This window comes from Pelecanus crispus, chromosome 8 (genome assembly GCF_030463565.1).
Source record: "Pelecanus crispus isolate bPelCri1 chromosome 8, bPelCri1.pri, whole genome shotgun sequence".
Classification (NCBI taxonomy): domain Eukaryota; kingdom Metazoa; phylum Chordata; class Aves; order Pelecaniformes; family Pelecanidae; genus Pelecanus; species Pelecanus crispus.
Window position 1 is genome coordinate 3,544,358 of NC_134650.1, and position 21,524 is coordinate 3,565,881.

A 21,524-nucleotide genomic window follows, 5' to 3' on the forward strand; every position below is an offset into this window, starting at 1 on the left:
TAGAACAGAATGAAATAAAATAAAATAAAATAAAATAAAATAAAATAAAATAAAATAAAATAAAATAAAATAGGAAGTGTAGTGCCTGCCAGGAGATGCTGGCAGCCATCCCATCTCAGGTCTAGAGACAGGGGCCAAAGTGCTGTGAGGCGTCTCCCGTGCAGGTCCCAGGGTGACGATGGTGACAGCAGCACGACGGTGTCACCCACGGTGGCCGGGCACCCCGGCACCACTGCAGCACAAAGGGGCAGGTTTCACCCCCTCTGATGTTCGGAGAATCGAAACGCCTTAAATCACATCAGAGTTTTTTTGGGGTTTGTGTTTTGTTAACTCCCCTGCGCTCTTTCAAGTGCATGGGCTGGTTTTGTTTTTGTTTTAAATGGAAAGAAAAAGCGCAGCTGAGCAGCCGGGAGCCCTCTCCTGATGCCCAGGGAATGCGTAAGCAAACATTTGCCTCCAGAAAACTGTGCAGCACTGACACCTGGAGGGTTCCTGTTGGGCTGATTCGCCGGCAGATGCACCCAGAAATCTCACGGGATTTTCCATCTGCTGCTGCAGCGCGTCCTCTGCGGGGAGGGGTGTGACAACCCGCCGTCAAAGCCACCTCGGCTCGGAACCGGGACCCAGCTAGGGCTGGGGTTTGCAAATAGTTTCTCAAAATCGGTGAAAATCCCCCGAGACCGGGGTCCGGCTCATACAGTGCAAACCGTCGGCGTTTCACCGAGCCTTCGCACCCGGAGGCTGGGCTGGTCCCGGTGCTGCCCGTGAGCTGGGCACACGGAGGGTAACGTCGCTGGTGCTTTTGGAAACGGTGTCTCGAGCCTTACCAAAGGGCAAGGCTTGGCTCTGTGTCATGCTTTTATTTTGCTTTCCTCCCTTGCCCTCTTGGACATTTTCCTGATTAATTCTGGGTAACAGACCGACCACTCGCCTTTGAGAAGCAGAGCGAAATAAAGGAGGTCAGATATTATCAGCCTCCGTGGGTCAAGTAAGTGCCTTCTCATTTGAAGCCTCAAGTGTTACCGGTAACTCCAGGGTTTGCAGTTTTTGATTCAAATTCGCAGAACCACGTAGCACAAAGGGGATGGAGATTTTTTTTTTTTTTTTCTGTGTAGCCCAGAACACGAGAGAGGCAATAACAAGGGATGGATGTTGCAGAACAGGGGAAATAGCTGGGGGAGCGATGCAGCCCCGCCGTTATATTGCCCCGGCATTTGGGAGAAAATAGCTGGGGTTTGGTGTTGCAGTGCAGCTCCTGGGTTATATTGCCCCGGCATTTGGGAGAAAATAGCTGGGGTTTGGTGTTGCAGTGCAGCTCCTGGGTTATATTGCCCCGGCATTTGGGAGAAAATAGCTGGGGTTTGGTGTTGCAGTGCAGCTCCTGGGTTATATTGCCCCGGCATTTGGGAGAAAATAGCTGGGGTTTGGTGTTGCAGTGCAGCTCCTGGGTTATATTGCCCCGGCATTTGGGAGAAAATAGCTGGGGTTTGGTGTTGCAGTGCAGCTCCTGGGTTATATTGCCCCGGCATTTGGGAGAAAATAGCTGGGGTTTGGTGTTGCAGTGCAGCTCCTGGGTTATATTGCCCCGGCATTTGGGAGAAAATAGCTGGGGTTTGGTGTTGCAGTGCAGCTCCTGGGTTATATTGCCCGGGCATTTGGGAGAAAATAGCTGGGGTTTGGTGTTGCAGTGCAGCTCCTGGGTTATATTGCCCCGGCATTTGGGAGAAAATAGCTGGGGTTTGGTGTTGCAGTGCAGCTCCTGGGTTATATTGCCCCGGCATTTGGGAGAAAATAGCTGGGGTTTGGTGTTGCAGTGCAGCTCCTGGGTTATATTGCCCGGGCATTTGGGAGAAAATAGCTGGGGTTTGGTGTTGCAGTGCAGCTCCTGGGTTATATTGCCCCGGCATTTGGGAGAAAATAGCTGGGGTTTGGTGTTGCAGTGCAGCTCCTGGGTTATATTGCCCGGGCATTTGGGAGAAAATAGCTGGGGTTTGGTGTTGCAGTGCAGCTCCTGGGTTATATTGCCCCGGCATTTGGGAGAAAATAGCTGGGGTTTGGTGTTGCAGTGCAGCTCCTGGGTTATATTGCCCCGGCATTTGGGAGAAAATAGCTGGGGTTTGGTGTTGCAGTGCAGCTCCTGGGTTATATTGCCCCGGCATTTGGGAGAAAATAGCTGGGGTTTGGTGTTGCAGTGCAGCTCCTGGGTTATATTGCCCGGGCATTTGGGAGAAAATAGCTGGGGTTTGGTGTTGCAGTGCAGCTCCTGGGTTATATTGCCCCGGCATTTGGGAGAAAATAGCTGGGGTTTGGTGTTGCAGTGCAGCTCCTGGGTTATATTGCCCGGGCATTTGGGAGAAAATAGCTGGGGTTTGGTGTTGCAGTGCAGCTCCTGGGTTATATTGCCCGGGCATTTGGGAGAAAATAGCTGGGGTTTGGTGTTGCAGTGCAGCTCCTGGGTTATATTGCCCTGGCATTTGGGAGAAAATAGCTGGGGTTTGGTGTTGCAGTGCAGCTCCTGGGTTATATTGCCCCGGCATTTGGGAGAAAATAGCTGGGGTTTGGTGTTGCAGTGCAGCTCCTGGGTTATATTGCCCCGGCATTTGGGAGAAAATAGCTGGGGTTTGGTGTTGCAGTGCAGCTCCTGGGTTATATTGCCCGGGCATTTGGGAGAAAATAGCTGGGGTTTGGTGTTGCAGTGCAGCTCCTGGGTTATATTGCCCTGGCATTTGGGAGAAAATAGCTGGGGTTTGGTGTTGCAGTGCAGCTCCTGGGTTATATTGCCCCGGCATTTGGGAGAAAATAGCTGGGGTTTGGTGTTGCAGTGCAGCTCCTGGGTTATATTGCCCCGGCATTTGGGAGAAAATAGCTGGGGTTTGGTGTTGCAGTGCAGCTCCTGGGTTATATTGCCCGGGCATTTGGGAGAAAATAGCTGGGGTTTGGTGTTGCAGTGCAGCTCCTGGGTTATATTGCCCTGGCATTTGGGAGAAAATAGCTGGGGTTTGGTGTTGCAGTGCAGCTCCTGGGTTATATTGCCCTGGCATTTGGGAGAAAATAGCTGGGGTTTGGTGTTGCAGTGCAGCTCCTGGGTTATATTGCCCGGGCATTTGGGAGAAAATAGCTGGGGTTTGGTGTTGCAGTGCAGCTCCTGGGTTATATTGCCCGGGCATTTGGGAGAAAATAGCTGGGGTTTGGTGTTGCAGTGCAGCTCCTGGGTTATATTGCCCCGGCATTTGGGAGAAAATAGCTGGGGTTTGGTGTTGCAGTGCAGCTCCTGGGTTATATTGCCCCGGCATTTGGGAGAAAATAGCTGGGGTTTGGTGTTGCAGTGCAGCTCCTGGGTTATATTGCCCGGGCATTTGGGAGAAAATAGCTGGGGTTTGGTGTTGCAGTGCAGCTCCTGGGTTATATTGCCCCGGCATTTGGGAGAAAATAGCTGGGGTTTGGTGTTGCAGTGCAGCTCCTGGGTTATATTGCCCGGGCAATATATCTGTTTCTGTCCCCTCCTGAGCAGATGGACCGCCGTGAAGCTGCTTTTAGCATCGCAGCAGCAGCGTTTCCCGAGCGAGGCGAGTGCCGAGCAAGGGGACTTTCTGCACGGTTGAGGAGGCTTCTGGAGTGAGGTGGCTCTTCTGCTGCATGTGACTGTAGGCATTGGGCGCTGATGCCAAAAGTTCATTTTTCAGAGGGTTTCTCTTCTCTAGTATGGAGTCTGCTTGCCTCTGTGCTTGCCCTTTGTCACCATAAGAGAGCAGCCTCTGGGAGGGACTTTTGATCTTTATTTTTCCATGCCTTTTTTTTTTTTTTTCATGAAGAACCACCTACATCTTTCTCTTAGAAGATGAATACTTGAGAAGTGAAACAGCTCTTCCTGTGCCCGTAAACGGCGAAAAACTCAGCTATTTCCCCTGCAGAGTTTAACTTAAAAATAATAACCATCATTGCTTAAAAACAGAAACCAGCAGCAGCACAGAAGGTCACTGAGAACTTTTTAAATGTTTTGAAGTTCTTTCCCTGTATTTGTCCCCATCGTGTCTGGAGCTTGGCCACCTCTCAGAGTGCTGGGGCACCGAAGGTGTTAAATGCCGGGGAACTTGTCCCGGATACCCCCGCCGAGTCCCCTGACGCCGCTGCGATGCACATCCGAGTCGCAGGGGAGAGTCAGCATCACGGGAGCTGAGTTTTGCCCTGAAAAGGCGAGCGCATCCCCCTCAACGTGCAAAAAAGAGCAGGGCTGCTCAGGTGCCTTATTAACGTTTTTCAAAGCCCAGCTGGGTTTTAAAGAAGCTGAAAGAAACCAGAGGGAGAGGGAAGAGTTGCGGGACTCTACCAACCACAAAATGCAGAGCGCAGGGAGAAAAAACCTGAGCAAGGCCAATCTTTGCCTGCGTGTGCGACGCAGATCTCAAACCGATCAGCTCCTTGCTGCCATTCGTGTGCGGAATTAACGCCAGAATTAATAGCTGCGTATTAGCGCTTTCCCCTTGGTTTGACTGCCGGGGTGCGCAGGGCAGCCGTGCTCTTCTGGGAGACGTGGCCTCCTGGTCCCTGGAGGAAGCCTTGGTGGCGCCGAGGCTAAAGGGCCGCATCCAGCGCTCCGTGCCGCAGCCGCGCGGGGTGGCCCAGGCCCGGGCAGGGGCCGGAGAGGTGCTGCTGCTGCTGCTGCTAAAATTTGGCTTTGCTGGAGGGGTGCACGGCTGGGCGAGGGCAGCGCCCGAGCGTGGGTGGCTTTAACTTTCCCTGTTTCCTTTCTGCCGCAGCGGCGGGCTGGGGCGATGTGACTGCAGCAAAAGTGAGAATAAGAGAAAAAAGCGTGCTGAGACGAGAAATGAGTCGACGCTGCCTTCGCCCGCGGGCTGCCGAGGGCTCAGGCCCCGGCGCTTGCAGTCAGTGCCGAAAACAGTCTGCAGTGGGTATTTGGGGCGATCTTTTATCGTAGCATCTCCTGGTGCAACACCACGGGGAAACAAGGGGTGAAAGTGTCTGCTGACACAGTCTGGGGCCCTGCGCTGGGAGATTTTATCAGAACTCAGAGGTACCCTGAAACTGTGCGGGGCTGGGTTTGAGTCACTGGTGCTCTGGGTCCCCGAGCACCCCGAATGACAGCGTCGCCCTGCGAGCCCTCCCAGAAGCAGATCCAATGCTGTGGGATGTACCCAGTAATGTCGCTAATAATATGTCCCTAATAATTCGCTAATTTGGTTTGCTTGTTGGATAAAGAGCAAAAGGCACAGTCCCCCCGGTAACGGGTACCTTCTGCAGCAGCCGTGCATGCTCGGTGCAGCCTGACCTTATACCCTTCTTTCTGTGGCACGATGAGTAATTTTGCAGTGAAAAGGAATTAATTCCTCATTGAATCAGCAACAGCAAAACTTTGTAGGTTTTGTTTTTTCATAGCCGGCGCGTCGACTCATTTTGCCCTCTCTGAGAAGTGACGTCGAAGCGAACACATTTGGGGCAGCTTGGGGGGCCAGACTGCAGTTTGCAGCGTGTGCGCTGCACCCGGGGCTTTCACCCCAGAGACACCCGAGCAGGGCAGAGGAGCACAGAGACCCATCCACCTGCCTGCTTCGAGCTGGCACCGGCCCCGGGGGCTGCTCCCAGCAGCTGGACCCACAGCACAGGCAGCGGCACGGGGCTCCGGGGGTGCTGAAACCCCCTCTGCCTTGGCGGTGACGGCCGCCGGCGTGGCACACCCGCCAGCCCGAGCTGCCGTCCCTCAGCCAGGCCCCTCGCCCCACAACAGCCGCCACCGGGCTGGCCCACGGCTTTTTCGTTTCGCTATTTTTGGGGCCGGCGATGTGGGAAAATTTGAAAGTGACGTGACTAATCTCGCCTCACCGCGGCTCGGCTCCCCGGCGAGGCTGGAAACCACAGCGCTCTCCCCGGCCGCTGGCTCGTGCGCCTGGGCGCTTCGTGCGACCGTGCCACGGGGGACGGATGCTACACCCCCCGGGGTGCTTCCAGCCTCCCCTGGCCCGGGAGGCTGCTGCCACGGCCAGCACGGCCCGAGTGATGGGGGCACCCGGCTCCGGGCATCACAGAGCGGGGTTACGGGGCTTTCCTCTCCCTTGCAAACTCCTCCGCATCCGTGGAGGGGCTGCCAGCGGCTCCCATGGTGCTGGGCTTTCCAGTGGGCTCATCCCCGCTTTGCTTGCTTTTGGGATTTCGGCTGTCCGGGGTGCTGGCTGGTGCTTTTGCACCGGTAGAATGTGTTGGGTGTCTGGGAGCTGAGGTTCGTGCAAGGCAGGCAGCACCCTGTTATCCTTCACGGGGAGCGCAGCACCCCATGGAGTCCTGTCCCCAAAGGTGCTGGGCCCCAGCCACGCTGGTGCTGTGCACAGTCCTGACGGGCTGTCCCCATTCCCTTCAAGGTCCCCATATGCATGGGGTCCCCTGCGTGCCCGGGGTCCCCCATGTTCGTGGGATCCTCCATGTGCAAGGAGTCTCCTGCGTGCCCGGGGTCCCCTGGGTGCATGGGGTCCCCTGGGTGCCCGGGGTCCCCTGCGTGCCCGGGGTCTCCCATGTTCGTGGGATCCTCCGTGTGCAAGGAGTCTCCTGCGTGCCCGGGGTCCCCTGGGTGCACGGGGTCCCCCATGTTTGTGGGATCCTCCGTGTGCAAGGAGTCTCCTGCGTGCCCGGGGTCCCCCATGTTCATGGGATCCTCCGTGTGCAAGGAGTCTCCTGCGTGCCTGGGGTCCCCTGGGTGCACGGGGTCCCCTGGGTGCATGGGGTCCCCTGGGTGCCCGGGGTCCCCTGGGCGCATGGGGTCCCCCATGTTCATGGGATCCTTCATGTGCAAGGAGTCTCCTGCGTGCCTGGGGTCCCCTGGGTGCATGGGGTCCCCTGGGTGCCCGGGGTCCCCTGGGTGCACGGGGTCCCCCATGTTCATGGGATCCTCCGTGTGCAAGGAGTCTCCTGCGTGCCCGGGGTTCCCTGGGTGCACGGGGTCCCCCATGTTTGTGGGATCCTCCGTGTGCAAGGAGTCTCCTGCGTGCCCGGGGTCCCCCATGTTCATGGGATCCTCCGTGTGCAAGGAGTCTCCTGCGTGCCTGGGGTCCCCTGGGTGCACAGGGTCCCCTGGGTGCATGGGGTCCCCTGGGTGCCCGGGGTCCCCTGGGCGCATGGGGTCCCCCATGTTCATGGGATCCTCCATGTGCAAGGAGTCTCCTGCGTGCCCGGGGTCCCCTGGGTGCACGGGGTCCCCTGGGTGCATGGGGTCCCCTGGGTGCACAGGGTCCCCCATGTTTGTGGGATCCTCCATGTGCAAGGAGTCTCCTGCGTGCCCGGGGTCCCCTGGGTGCACGGGGTCCCCTGGGTGCAGGGCATCCCACATGTGCACGGGATCCCCCGCGTTCATGGCACCCACGATGCCTGCAGCCTCCCATGTGTTTCAGGTCCCTTACGTGTGCCAAGTCCGCTGTGCCTATGAGATCCCCTGTGCATTCGGGGTCCCCATCAGCTGGGAGCCCCCCGCCTCTCCGATGCTGACTCTGCCGATGTTGCTTGCAGCTGGAGCCCGAATGCCGGAGCCGCTTTCCCACCACGAAGCCCCGGCCGGCTCTTCTGCACAGGCACAGTCTCTCATTTCAGAGTAGCCATTAAAACACCTTGTAAAAAACCATGCAGAAGTGGCATAGCAGGATTAAGACATCCAGAAATCCTGTGGAAGAACCTTGAGTGGAGTTTTCCCCACTCAGAGCGGGGAGCCGGGTGATGCTGTGAGCGATCCCCGGGTTTTGCAGGAAGGCGATACGGCACGGTCGGAATTGGCTGACGGCGCGGCACGTCTCCCGGGGGCTTAGGGCTGACTTTTATAAAGTGAGAGCAAAGTCTTAAATGCGTTCCATTATTTCAAACATATGGGAAATCTGTAAAATACAAGTTTCTTTCCTACAAAACAGCGTCATTTATGTGAGTTTGCCTTGAAAACAAACTATAAAAAGCGCCAGCTTTTCGCTTAGGTTGTTTTTGTTCAAAATTTGGGGAAAACATAAAAACTCTTGGAGTATAGGCATCAAAACCGAGATGGGGTTATTCCTAGGAAGGATGCCTTGTGCCTGTGTGCAACAGGGCAGATCAAGATCAACCTTGGAAGATGAGCTCCACTATTCGGTTGGTATAATCCGAATTGTGCCAGACAGGTTTACTCCTCTCCTTTGGTGTATTAAAGAACTCGCCGTGGTGCAGGTCGGGTGCACAGCCCCGGCCGCCCCGTGCAAGGGCCGATCCTGGGTGCTTGGTGCAGCCGTCCTGAAATTTAACAAAACATTTTTCACTAAATCAGGCACCAAGTGTCGGAAGGAGCAGTAGAATTAAGCTGCTTTATTTTAGGTACGAATTGCCTTCTACCAGAAAATGCATTTTAAAAAATTCCCATCCGTAGAAGCAGCCCAGCACTGCTGGGATGCTGGGATCCCCAGCAGCTCGGTGTGACCACCGCTGCTTTTAATAGCTGCTCTCAATTGTAGCGAGGAATAGTTTTCACAAGTTACAAAACATTCAGCTCTTTTTTTTATTATTATTTGTTTCTTTTCCTAAACGGGTGCAAGCAGAAAAAATTCTTTCCAGTTTTTTTCTAATATTTTCACAGAGCTAAAAACCCAAAGGGTATTGCAGTTCATGGAAATTTTTTGGTTTGATCATTTCACTTAAATTTTGGCTTTTGACCTTCTGTGCTACATTTTGCTAAGATTAGCTTTAAAGTTTAAAAGAAAAAAAGTCTGTCAAGCCGGCAAGGTAAAACTACTTATTTTTAGTATGTAACGACTAAATAGATCAGTCTTTAAAAAATGAGTCAAAATACTTGCTAACACGAGGTGCTTTCCAGAAAATGTTTGATTACAATCTCTCACCATTTTCTAATGAAAAACCCACATTTTGCTTAAAAAAAAAAAAAAATCATTTATAGTTCTGATCAACCGGTGCCGTGCTGGCAGGCTTGGATACCCCCCCGGCCGGAGCCCGCCGCGGGCCTTGCTGGGGCACGTGCCGCATGGGATGGGAGCAAAGGCGAAGGATGCCGTGCCCCACCGGGCACCTCGGAGCCGCACAGCATTGCGGCTCGGATCGTGAGGGTGATCCTCGTGGGAGAGACCTGTTGGGATTGTGTGTGCTCAGCGAAAGGGGAGTTTTCTAGCTAGCCTCGAGCTTCCGTCACAATCGGACACCCGTGCGTGAGCGGTGAGGTCTCCTAATTTTGCCTTGCCAACAATTAGTCTTTCTTAATAATTAATGCGACTGCATCTTCTTTTTGTTCATCCAATTACCTCTAGTTGTTGAAGTCACTTCTTGGCTTCGAAGTGGGAGCTTCTTCCCTCACAGTCTTTCAGCTTCTTCCCTCACAGTCTTTTTTTTTTTTTTTCTTAAACTATTTTCAGCCAGGTTGATGGGGGCTGATTAACGCCGGTAGGGTGATGCACTGCGGGGTCGGGGAGGTGGGCACTCAGGAGAGTTGAAATTTAGCAGATTTGAGAGGGAAGGCGGCCCTCTAGGCTTGCAAAACCCATTCTGCTGCTCTGTCCCCTCTGGAAATACCGTTCTGGTGTTGCTGTAAATGCGCCTCTTCATTTCTGTAGCGAGGTTGTGGCTGCACAGCTCATTCCCCTACCTGCCCTCAAAGGGCTGTGCTGGGAGAGGTGAGGCAAAGCTGTCCTCAGAGCCCTTTCGCGTCCCGCCAACGATGGGAGGTGGCTTGGGATGACTTGGGGTTGGGGCCGTGACGCTGGGCACCAGCTGCATTATTTTGGGGGGGGAGGGTGGGTAGCCAGCAGCTCCGTCACCGCCGCTCTGAGCTGTATTGAAACGCGGCTTTGGGGAGGAGATGCAATAAGATGCTTCACCAAACCACAGCGCATCGCCCCGATGCCCCGACCAGCACCACCCCGCGTCCTCCCGGGGGACCTGCGGAGAGGACGCCAAACCAACTGCCCTTGTGTTAGATCAGCCCGCTCGGCAGAAAACATTTACATCAGGTTAATTTTATGGCGTAAGACATTGTCAGCTGATAAGTTCTGGCTTTGAAAGCCTCTTCAGGGTTCATGTGCTGCAGCTGATTTGCAGGAACTCAATCTAGACCTTGTGAAAAAGAGGAATTGATACCGTTTCTCTGGCGTACAGATTTCTATAAGCGAGGTATGATTTCACGGCGAAGACGTGTGCGGCAGCCACAGCGCACCTGGTGAAGACCAGGAGCTGCGGACGTGGCCGTGGACTGCGACCATTAGCAGCTGCGGTGTTTAAACTGGGGATCAGCACTGAAGGGGTCTTCTCTGTTTCTCCAGATCTTTGGGCAATGTTTCCTTCTTCCCTTGGTTGATTCAATGTAGGAGATGGGTTCCCGTAACACTTCTGAATGGAGGAAGCTGGAGGGGATGAATAGCCTCTTGCAGAAATTTTTGTCTTGCCTCCCTCCTGAGCATCCTTCCCCACCAGCTTTTTATGGCTTTAAAGAGTAGGAGAAAAGTTTTTGAGCAAGGCAAGTGCAAACGTAGAAGGGACGTGGGGAAGGCCAGCTCTTCTTACTGGTGCAACGTCTTGTTTCCCATCTGAACTGATGGAAAATCTGAGTAACTGAGCTGCAACCTGTTGTACCACCAAGCTACCATGTTCTGCTTTGATGGGGAAGAAGGACAGCCCTTGCCTTTGCTGTAACCGCACATGCTCTGTGCTTTTCACTGTTGAGGTATCCTGTGGATCAGCATCAGGACTGTTCAGCTGCCTTTGTAGTGGTCTGCGTCTTCTGTCGTCGCTCCGAAAGCTGTTAACAGTCGTCAGGCAGCAAGGCTGGCTGGTGGATGGTGCTCTGCTTTGGATCAGGCACGGTGCGAATGGGAAGGAAAGATCTGCCCCGCTTCGAACGGCAGAAATGCTTAAGTTGAGGTTTTCAAAACAGCTCAGCGTCGAGCTCTTTCTGCTCCAGTGTCATGTTAAAATGTACACGTAGAACTGCATATCCCTAATTTAGGCTCTCTGGCTCTTAAATAAGCTAAACCATAGCTAATTTTAGAAATATCACTGAAAAGCTATTCTTCATCTCATTTCATGGGCAAGAATAGTAAAAGCTCAGAGCTCCAAACATGCGTTTAACTGAGCAGGAGCCAGCCCAGAGCCGTTCTCGATGGGAAAACCACATAGCCCATGGCCCTGCTGTAGGACAGGAACGCTGGGGAGGGGGGGGTTACATTCCCAGTATCCCACTGTACGCAGTAAATCTACACCTGGTAAGCATCAGGAATTGGGGTTTTCATTCATTCTTAAATGCAAACCTGCACGCCTCTTGGGTTTTATTTGCATGAGCAAACCTTTGTGGGAAAGACAGATGTAAAGCGGCGTCTCCATCAGTCTGTTTTCCTTTCCGCTCCATGGGTTTCCTCCTCGGAGCAGCCATGCAAAACACAGGACCTGCCCAGGGCTCTCGGGCTGCTGTGCAAGCAGCTCAGGGCGGCAGGGAGGGGTCCAGGACAGGTCCTCCAGAGCCATCGGCTCCGGCTGCACCACCTCCACCAAAGCCGACTGGCGTTTTGTGCTCACTCTGCCTGAGCAAAATCATTACCGAAGTGAAAGGCACCAGTGAATCAAGTCCAGAGATCGTAAATGACGTGTCAAAAGTCACACAGCAAATCATCTGTAGATGTCCTGGTGGGACACAAGAGGTCTGGCTAGCAATACCCGGCTCCTGGCCCCCAGGGAGCTGTCTTACCTGGTCCATTCTCATTTTCTCCCCGTTTTGGGGTGCTGTCAGTCCTGTTTCTCTTTCTGGATTTATCTGGGACAAATCCTAACATTCCACCACCAAGGCGAAGTCAGTTTGGGTTTAAAGGCAACCATGGGCGAAACCAGGCATGTAGGGAGCAGCTCGAGACGCTCGAGGCGAGGAGGCTGGTGGTAGACGGCAGCGTGTGTGTGTGTGTGTGCGTGTGTGTGTTCTTACAGCTCTTTTGAACAGGTTCCCCTCTCTCTGCTCCAACACGCAGAAGTACTCCCCGTTGTGTTCACAAAAAAGCGCCTTTTACAAAGATGTTGGGCTCCGATGGCCTCGCCGTGCGTAACCAGGAGGAGCTGCAAGAGGAGATTGGATTTTTCTTTTTTAAATTTTTCTGGGTTTGTTGCGTGCCCAGTGCTGCCTCAGCTCCCTCTGGTCCTTCTCCCAGCGCTGGAGCTTGGACCCAGGGCAATTTCAGCCCGAGGGCTCGCTGGTGACCACCTCAAGGTTTCAAAGGCATTGCCTCAGCATGGCTATGGGAAAGCCCAAGCATGGCTTTCGGAGTGAATGTGCAGGATGTGAAAGTCCAGATTTAGACCCTATGATAGCACAAGGCAGAAAACAAGAGTAATGCATTGGGTAACATGCTTGTAGCATTCATCCTGGAATAAAAGATAGTGGAAATGAATGAAAGAAAGTTCTGAATTTTGAAAACTTCATGTTGATTTGAGCTGTTTTCCACCTACCCATGCAATCGTCTCCAGCTGTTGTCACTGCTTGTTTTTTGGATTTTTCTTGCAGGATGCCATAGCGTTTATTTCAGTAGGCAAGGGCTTTTTCTGCCTTGCCCTTGAGACACACTGGGGACTTTTAGTAATTCCCAGCCTCACTTCAATGACTGGACTGCAAAGGGCACTGGCCCTCCTGGCACACGGAGCTCGACGACTTCTGAGCCCTCTCCCTCCTTGTGTCTTGCAGTCCAACAAAGTTCCCGTCGTGCAGCCGTCCCATGGAGTCCACCCGCTCACCCCGCTCATCCCTTACAGCAACGACCATTTCAGCCACGGCTCCCACTCGCCCCACTTGCCCGCCGACATCAACCAGAAGCAAGGTAATGGCAGTGCTGGGGATCTGCGTGGTGGGAAGGGGACGGTGCTGGAGACCACTGAGATCAAGGTTGTCACCTTCCTGGTCCCAAATCGATGGGAAAAGTCAAGAGCTTTGGTCAACTGGGGCATTGCTTAGCAGTAGGAGTTTATTTAGCTTATTGGCAATGCTTTGTAATCCTGGTCAAGAGGAGTTTGATATCGAAAGTGCCAACTCTGCTGATCAAGTGTGCTCAATTCTCTGTGCAAGGTGTCCTGTAGCTTGAGACCAGACCAGAGCCTGCGAGATGATGCATAAGAGTCAACCAGAAAATGGAAAGTAATCTTTCCTTTGACTCATACCCAAACTGTTGTCAGATTGTCATTTTGAGAAAATAAATGCTTGAAACAGGAAATATTTTGACTAAATAGGATCGGTGTCTGATAGCTAACTGGATTGTTATATGTACGTGTCCGTAGCCACACGTTATGTGGTTGCCACACGGTTTGGCTCTTTGGGTTGCTGTGTGAGTCCAGGACACGTCAATTAGCTCGTGAGGCTACGGAGGAAAGTACAGTAGGTAGAGGCTAAACCCTGAACTGTAAAATATAGGTACGTGCACAGGAATTCACGCCAGCCCATCATTCTTCGTGGGTTACTGGCAAGCTGAGTGTAAAATCAAACTTTTCTCAACCTTACGTTAGCGCAACAGAATCTTTCAACATCTGTTCAGATTACACAGGCTTTTGCACAAAGCTGGTCTTGATTTCATGTGAAAGCAAGCAAATTCACTGTTTCGTGTCAAACTACACTCAGGAAGGGATTCAGGGTCCATCAGAGCCCAGGAATCAGTACGAAAATGGAGGCACAAAACCAGCTGTTGTGATTTGGGCAAAGGCCTCCACCCAAGAGTGATCCAAACTGTCCCGGAGACATTGGCTTCGCCGAGTTAACATCATTGCTAAAATGATGGGGTATCAAGGATGCTCTTGGCCGGAGGACATGCTGAATTACCCCTGGTCTGAATTATGCCCATGTTCTTGACTCATCAGGGATGCTGATGGAGAGGATTTAGGTCCAGTGTAAGAGATACACAGGCTGGGTTTTTTCCAGCCAGCACGTTGCTTGTCAGCCACCAGAGCATAATACGCTCAGCAGAAAAATATAAAGAGTTAACAAAATAAACCTATTAAAAGCTCAGCTAATGGCAGATTTCCGAATCTCGAGAGGAAGCGTGCAGATTTCTGCGTCTCCCGGGAAGGCAACCCGACGCACCTTCCTTCACACTGCCTTTGCAGATGCCTTGCAGGGACTCGCTGTTAGCCTGGAAAGCCTTAAGCAATACGGGAGCAGCTCAGCCAAGGGATGAGCTGGTTACACCCCTCCATGGGGGCTACGATCAGCAGTGGAGTCGTCCCTAAGCGTTCATCTCTGCGGTGGGTCAGTAATTCTGGGGAGCTGTCCTCTGGCTGCACACCCGCCTGCACCCTCGGTGCAGGCACTTCCCAGTCTCCCCTTTCCCATTTAGCCTGTACATTTATATCGGAGGCAGGGGGAGTCTGTCCATCCCAGAGACCCCCCAGGTCCTATTTATGGAGAGGTTCAGACCATCATCCTCAGCTGGGACCTGCCTCCGTGGTGCAGCTGTGATCGGCTTTGCATCCCCCATCCCTACGCTGCTGGGGCGAGGGTTTCCTTCCCCGTTCATTCTGGATGTGTCCCATCTCTATTTTCATCACTGAAATATCTCCCATTATCACCGAGTGTAAGGGCTTGAGAGTCACCGTCGTACTCATTCTCACAGCATCCCTTTAAAGCATTTCACAGTAGCCCAAGGACACGCAGACAAGGAAATACAAGCAGGATCTTCTGAGTCAGTGGCTGGTGCCCCAACCACTGGGCCAGCGAGAATAACTTGTGCTCTGGCTTATGCAACTTGTATTGTTGGAGGTGCAAATCTCAGGAAATCCTGGCAGCTGCCTAACGCGGATGCTGGTTTTGTTTGACTTTCAGGGGGCTGCTGTGTCCCCCGTGAGCACAGCTGTAGGTAAATCTCATACTAAGTTATATATTCCTTTCAGTTCAGTTACATATTTATTTTACCTAACTCCTAATAAGATGCTTGGGATCTGTTGGTGTCATTCCTAATTAATAATTTATCATCAATACACCTAGGAGAATAATCCAGACTTTGGAGTTTGCAAACTGCTTGCAACTAGTCACCAATTTATTCAATGTATTTATTGCCCAGCACGGCTGCTGGACAATCTCTGCACACGATTTTTTTTTGTCTGAGGCTCGTTAGCAGTCAGCATTACATCTCTGTACGCGATTTTTTTGTCTGAGGCTCGTTAGCAGTCAGCATTACATCTCTGTACGCGATTTTTTGTCTGAGGCTCGTTAGCAGTCAGCATTACATCTCTGTACACGATTTTTTGTCTGAGGCTCGTTAGCAGTCAGCATTACACGATGCTGCGGCAGAGCTCGGCCCCAGCTCCCCTCCAGTTTGCCGGTCTGGGGTCAGCTGGGGGCTGCTTTTGCCAGCAGCACCGCGGTTCTCCAAGTCCCACGCGCAGCCCTGGGCTCCGCGCGCTGTTTTCGAGTCCAGGTAGAAACGGATAGATGCTGTGGCTGCCTCCTCTGGCCATGCCGCCCGTGCCAGCGGCTTTGAAGATCACGCAGGGATTCCCCGTGCGAAGGGTGAATTCCCACCTGGCACCGTACCCACCTCCACCGTTCCTTGGCACCCACAGAGCCTGCGAGACGATTGCTTTGAACGGGGACTCAGGTTGTTTAAAATCAAGATAGAAGTGGTGCCTGCTGGGGCATCCCTGCTGGCCGCTCATGGCGGCTCCGAGGGATGACTGATGGGAAGGAGGTGTAGGAACGGCTTTGACCATCGGTGTGCACCTCAGCAGGCTCTCTGGGAAGGGCAGAGGGATCTCCGGAGTCCATCAAATCCTTACCAAAGCAAGTTGCTGCTTGGCCTCAGGGTGGCACGGAGCAGGGATGATGCTTGCGCAGGAGCAAGCTGCCTTCCCCACCCCGTTACAGCAGTGTTTGTGACCCTGCAGCAACGTGGATGACCCCCCACAGAGAGAAGTGCAGCAATAAAAAGGGCGATTATAACACCCTGCCACTTGCAGACAGCTATTTCACATGTATTCCCTGCTGCCCACAAGTGCCCGCAGCTGGAGCAGCCGGGGGATCGGGAGCGGTGTGGGTCAGCCGGGGAGCGCGGTGCTGGGTCCAACTCATCTCCTTCTCCCTTCTCCCAGGAGTGCACCGTCCTTCCCAGACCTCAGACATCCCCGGCTTCTACCCCCTCCCTCCCGGTGGAGTCGGACAGATCACGCCGTCGATGGGATGGTGAGTGTGGAGGGCTCGGCCCCGCGCAGCCCCCAGCCCACCGCAGCTCCGTACGGGGGACGGTTTATTGAACAAAGCGCGTGCAGCCGTTCTCCGTAACCTCCGCGGTGCTTTCCCCTGGCTTCATCCCTTCTGCGTGCTGTGTGATGAGGAGGAGGATTTAGCCCTGTTTTAGAAATGGGGAGCAGATCCGCGGAGAGGCTGAAGGCTTTGTCCCGGCTGGGGCATTCCTGGAGCAGGGTTACAACCTGCCCGATTCAAAACTGTCTCCTGCCTTATATCTAGCTGCCTGTGTGGATTAGGAAAGCCAGGGAGAGCTTCCTACCCACATCTCTTAATCACAAGAAAAGCCCGTCTTTTTGAGTAGGAGGTAATTTTCTCCCTCTCTGGGGTTTTCGGCACAAACAGTGTTTTCCCTGAGCGTGCTGCTGGCATGGCGTAATCTAATGGGACGCTCCATCCGCCGGGCCACGGTGCTTCTCCAGGTCTGACACGCAGGGAAAAAATGCATCGTGGCAGAGACCGGCCCCGGTGAACGACCCCGGTACCCACAGCCTGGCCGTGGCACAGCCGGCTCAGCAGCACCCGCTGCCCCAGGGGGGACGGGGAAGGAGGGACCGTGAGCTGGAGCACTCCCAAAAAGTCCCCCCCCTGCACAAACCAGCTCCAAGGAGCATCCCGTAAAGCGGAGCCCGCTGGGAAACCTGCCCCAGGGACATGAGTTAAAAATACACCGGTATGTGCTCTGTGGTCATTGCCACTTGGCTTTTGTCACCGTGATCGTAAGCACAGGGAGCAGGTCTGGCGGGCGGTGCCGTGTGGGCATCGTCACTCTTCAGATTAATTTTTAATCCTGGTTGGTGACGCAGGGAGCTTGCAGAGGCTCGCAGGGAGGCTGGTGGCTGCAGGCAGCGGGTCGGCGTGGCTGGGGCAGGGAGAGAGTGCAGGGAGGGCAATTGCGGGGGCAGGAGGGCAGATCCCCCGTGGTGCTGGCTGATAAAACCCCAGCAAAGCCCGGCAGAGACCTCCAGGTACAAGAACATGCTGCAAAATGGGAGAGGCAAAGCATATTAAAACACAAAGTAAAGTGTTAGCTTTTTGTTTTGTTTGAATTTCATGTTCCAGATATTTAACCGCAAAGAAACAGAGGCTGAGGCTTTTGATACAGAGTTCGGCTTCAAAGAGATTACATTTTGCCTTCTGTGCTAAATCTGCTACTCTTGGGCGATGATTTAACTCCTCATATGATGTGATTCATCCTCAGGAAAAACAAGTACTGGGGTGACTGTGCTATAACATGAAAGAAATAGTTGGGGGTGAGAAAGGAGCCCGTTTGCCAAATGCCAGGTCCATTCTTGGGGTGGGATGCTGTTAAAGGCAGCCCCGGGCGCGTGGTGGGGAAAAAGTCTGGTTTGCACGAGGTTTTGTCGTTCGGTTGGTGGCGGAGGGAGTTTGCGTTGCTGAGAGCTGCTCCAGCATCTGCGGGGTTTGGCACCCTCAAGCAACCTCGTCAGACACATTCATTAGTGACTAATAGAGCAGATACAGAAAAGCAACAAGCGGCCCGACGGAGCAGAGAGCAGCACCTCGAAGTGCGTGTGTCTAATAGAACCTTTTCTCATCCATTTGCCTGCCCAAAATTGATGAAGAGAGCCCCAAAACCTCTCCCGAAGTGCCCAGTCCTCAGCCGAAGCTCAGCACGGCGGTGCGGGTGGGTGCAGAAGCGGCAGCGTTGACCCCATGCAGGAGGCAGTGGGCAGCAGGGGCTGCGTGCCGGGGATGCTCGTGCCGGGGATGCTCGTGCCGGGGATGCTCGTGCCGAGGATGCTTGTGCCGGTGCTGTCGAGCCGGGGTGGCCACACGTGGGAAGCAGCTTTTCCTCCGCAAGCCAGCAGGCAGGAGCTGGGCAGAAACGGGCTTTGTTCTCGCCGAGTGCTTGAGGAGGAGGAGCTGCAATCGCTCTCTCTGTAATTAGCTGGGATGACGGTCGGATAAAAGCCTCCCAGAGTCCTGTCGAGTGAGTTTTGCTCACAGGAGCCTGGCAGCAAACATCAGCTGGGAGCCTGTGAACCGTGTCGCTCACCCGCTCCCCGGGCCGAGCGGCGGCGGTGCCACGGCAGCCCCTCCACGGCCATCCCGCGTCTTTTTTCCAAGCCGCCCTCCCATCACCAGGTGATTCGGGCTGGAAATCGTGCATTCCCGACCGTCAGGGACCGATTTTGCAATCGCATTCATTTGCACGTCAGAATCACTTTGAACGCAGCCGCGAGCGCCCGGCTCCTTTTCCATCCCAGTATCGCAGCCTCTGCAGTAACGCATGTCGCTTCTGGATTAGCTCCGAGTGTTTTCTCAGCCCTGGGGCAGCCGCGTTCAACTTCAAAGGTCGTTTCGGTTTCCCGATGCGCGGTAGCACTTGGCTGGTTGCTGGTGTGTTTATACCCGCCGACATCTAAGGGGTGGGAGAGGGCTTCTGCCTGGCAGGGTGTAAACAGCCCCGCCGCCACGGCTGCCTTTCCTACAGACAGATGCTGCAGATTTCGGTCAAGCTGAGACACAGCAGCTCCCGGAGCGGCAGAAACAGAAACCTCCTTCCTCCCCGGCACGGCTCGAGGGCCTGACGGCCACGGCGCTGTCGTTATTCCTCTTCAGGGCAGAAACCGTCTTTAGCCCTGAAAAATCCCTGGCATCCAGGAGCTCGGTCCTTCGCAGGGCAGAGCGCTTAATGATAACGGGCTGCTTCTGCTTAGTGGAGCTGAAAAGAGCTGCTGCTGGTCTTAGGCCCGGCTCTGTGCAGGCTGGCCGGAGCATCTGCACGGGTTTAAGCACCCCGTCGCGTCCTTCTCGGGCATCTCGGTTTCCACACGCAGTTTGAAGCTGGGAGCTTCTTTTGGCAGGTTTACAAAACAAGCCGGGGTGTTTTTGAGCTATCTCCGTATGAAAACGTGGGGGGTTTCCCTTGCTGGGAACAGCGAGGAACTTCCTTCATAGTTATTTTACTACCTCAACAGTAATTTCCAGCTCCAGGTCTGGTACATGCCCAGTCCCCTGTATGAAACAACTTTCAAAAGAAACGTAGGACCGAGCTTTTGGCTTGTTTAAAAATGACAGCCATCCTTAAAAGGATGCGTTGGAGAAAGCAGAGCGTTTCTGGAGCACGTACGAGAGCAGAGTAGGTGCTGTCTGTCTGAGCGCCGGGAGGTTCCCGTGCTTGGGCATCCTCCCAGCGCATCCCGCGACCGTGCAGCCTCTTGCGCGCTGAGACTCTGAGCAGGCTTTAGTTTTTTGGTCAAACTGTGCTCTTTTAAGCAACGTCTTCTGTGCGATAGCAACATCTCCTAATTTTTCAGCCCACTTCCGCATTTTGCGTTTTAACAGGATGAACTCAAAGCTGCAGCGTTAACTCAACGCAGGGGACGGAGGGGGGGTCAGAGTCGGATCCAACCTTTGCAGGGAGGATTTATAAGTCCATAAGTCCAATAAAGTCCAAGTCCCGCATTGCCCCTTGAGCCCAGGGGACACCCCAAGCAGGCAGAGCTCCTGCAGCATCGGTGCTCGGAGTCCCCGTAGCAAAGGGTATCTTTAGGAAACGCCACGTAGCTGTGGATACTTTATAGACTCTTTCTTCCCGATCCCAGGCAGAGCCAGTCTGTCTATCCGCTCCCGTCATGTGGATTTAGACAGCCGTATTCGTCAGCGCTTTCTCCTGGGGCTTCTTTCTCCAGGTGAGTATGAGCTGTGTGAGCCAGGGCAGCAGCTCGGCTGGTCTCGCAGCTTGCAGTTTGTGCGGTAGGAGCTTGCAGCAGCCCGCGGCCACCCAGGGACGGCCATGCACCTTCCCCGGGCAGCCGGGGAAAAAAAAGGAGCTTTTAGGCAGTGCCTGATCCAAAGGGCGGTCAGGGGAATATCGAGCATCCTGGGAGGATGCGCAACGATTGGGTTTTTAATCAGCAGAAGTCAAAAACAAAGCCTGAAACCCCTGCCTTCAGCTCAGCACTGGGAAAAGGCGGTAAAATCCGTTGCTCAGGATTTTGCTCCTTGTCGCTAACCCGAACCCTGAATATACCCCTGCCACCACCACCGCTGAGTTCCGCTCTGCAGAGAGCGATCCGTTTTATTTGGTCTCAGCCTTAAAAGCAGCACAGGCAGCGGGCAGCGATTTGCTGTCCTCCCATCGGTACCATTCAGCCCTCTGAGACGCAAGCGCAGCTCCTGCCTCCCCCATCCCATCATCGGGCAGCGCGGGGCTGGCACGGCCGCGGGCCCCGATGGGGTCGGCAGGAGCCGGCCACGTCGCTGCCCTGCTTCCCCCCGCGAGGACCTGGCCCTGCGGCACAACCCGCCTTAAATATCGAGCAGGTTGAGCCACGTAGCACAGCCCCGGACCGTTTGTGCTGCGAGTTTATGGTCACCTGGGACCAAATTTTGCCCTCTGTAAATATACCCGGCCCCTAGTGATGTCCCGGTGAGCAAAATACATCCCCTGTGGATGGAAATCAGAGAGCCCAGCCCCTCCGGGCGTGCTGGTGGGCAAAGCCCCCGTGGCTCCAGCGAGGACGGCAGTGCCGCGGGGATGCCTGTGCACGCTGTGTGTGCTCACGCACCAGCTTTCGCTTCTGCTTCGTCTTGTCCTGAAGAGCCGTTAGTGGAGGATATCCCCCAGGAAAACCCTGCAAACCGTGCAAACCCTTACCCGTGCAAACCCTTACCCGTGCAAAAACTTTGATCCACGCAAAAACTTTGATCCACGCAGCCCTCGATCCAGGCAAACCCTTACCCCTGCAGCAGAGGCGAGGGAGCGCTGCCAGCCCTCCTTGCTCTCTGAGGTACCGCTTTTCCCAGCCTCGAAGGCCGGAGAGGAGCTAACGGTTCCCTGCGGAGGCCCGGAGCCTCCCCGAGCCCGGCGCAGGAGCTCCCACTTGCAGGATTTTGGGGCGGATTTTGCAGCGCTGCTGCAGCCGAGAAAGTACACCTGGTCAGATAAGGATCAGACTGTGCTGGTGGATTAAATTAAACAGCTTTTCTTTTTGTGCCAGCATATCTAACGAACAGTTCATCTCCCATGGGCAATTCTGCCATCTCAAGCTGCAGCCATAAAGTGGCAAGCTTGGCAAAGCCGACTGCGCTGGCTTTACCCTCTAAAACTCAAGAGTGAGCTAATGAAGCTTGAAAGCTAGCGAGACCTCTCGTGATCTCAGTCCCGTGTTGGTGGAGAACATTGCTTAGGCAAGGTGCACCTCCTAGAGTTGCAGTTTGGTTCATGTTCAGACTTATGCTATTTCTGTTAAAAGAAAGGTGCGGGGTGGTCCTAATCTCTCCCATCCAAACCCCGGGTTGAGTTTGTTGTTCCTTTCTGCACGGCTAATAAGAT

The 21,524-nt window shown here is 54.1% G+C and overlaps 1 protein-coding gene across 3 annotated transcripts in view; it reads left to right on the plus strand.

Annotated features, from left to right (window-relative positions):
• Positions 1 to 21,524, plus strand: part of TCF7 (transcription factor 7) — a 79,905-nt gene that overhangs the window by 41,744 nt on the left and 16,637 nt on the right. For all 3 annotated transcript variants that reach the window (XM_075715771.1, XM_075715770.1, XM_075715772.1), the window contains exons 4-5: positions 12,680 to 12,812; positions 16,066 to 16,156. In XM_075715771.1, the coding sequence (XP_075571886.1) occupies positions 12,680 to 12,812; positions 16,066 to 16,156 (224 nt within the window). The remainder of the gene's footprint in view (positions 1 to 12,679; positions 12,813 to 16,065; positions 16,157 to 21,524) is intronic.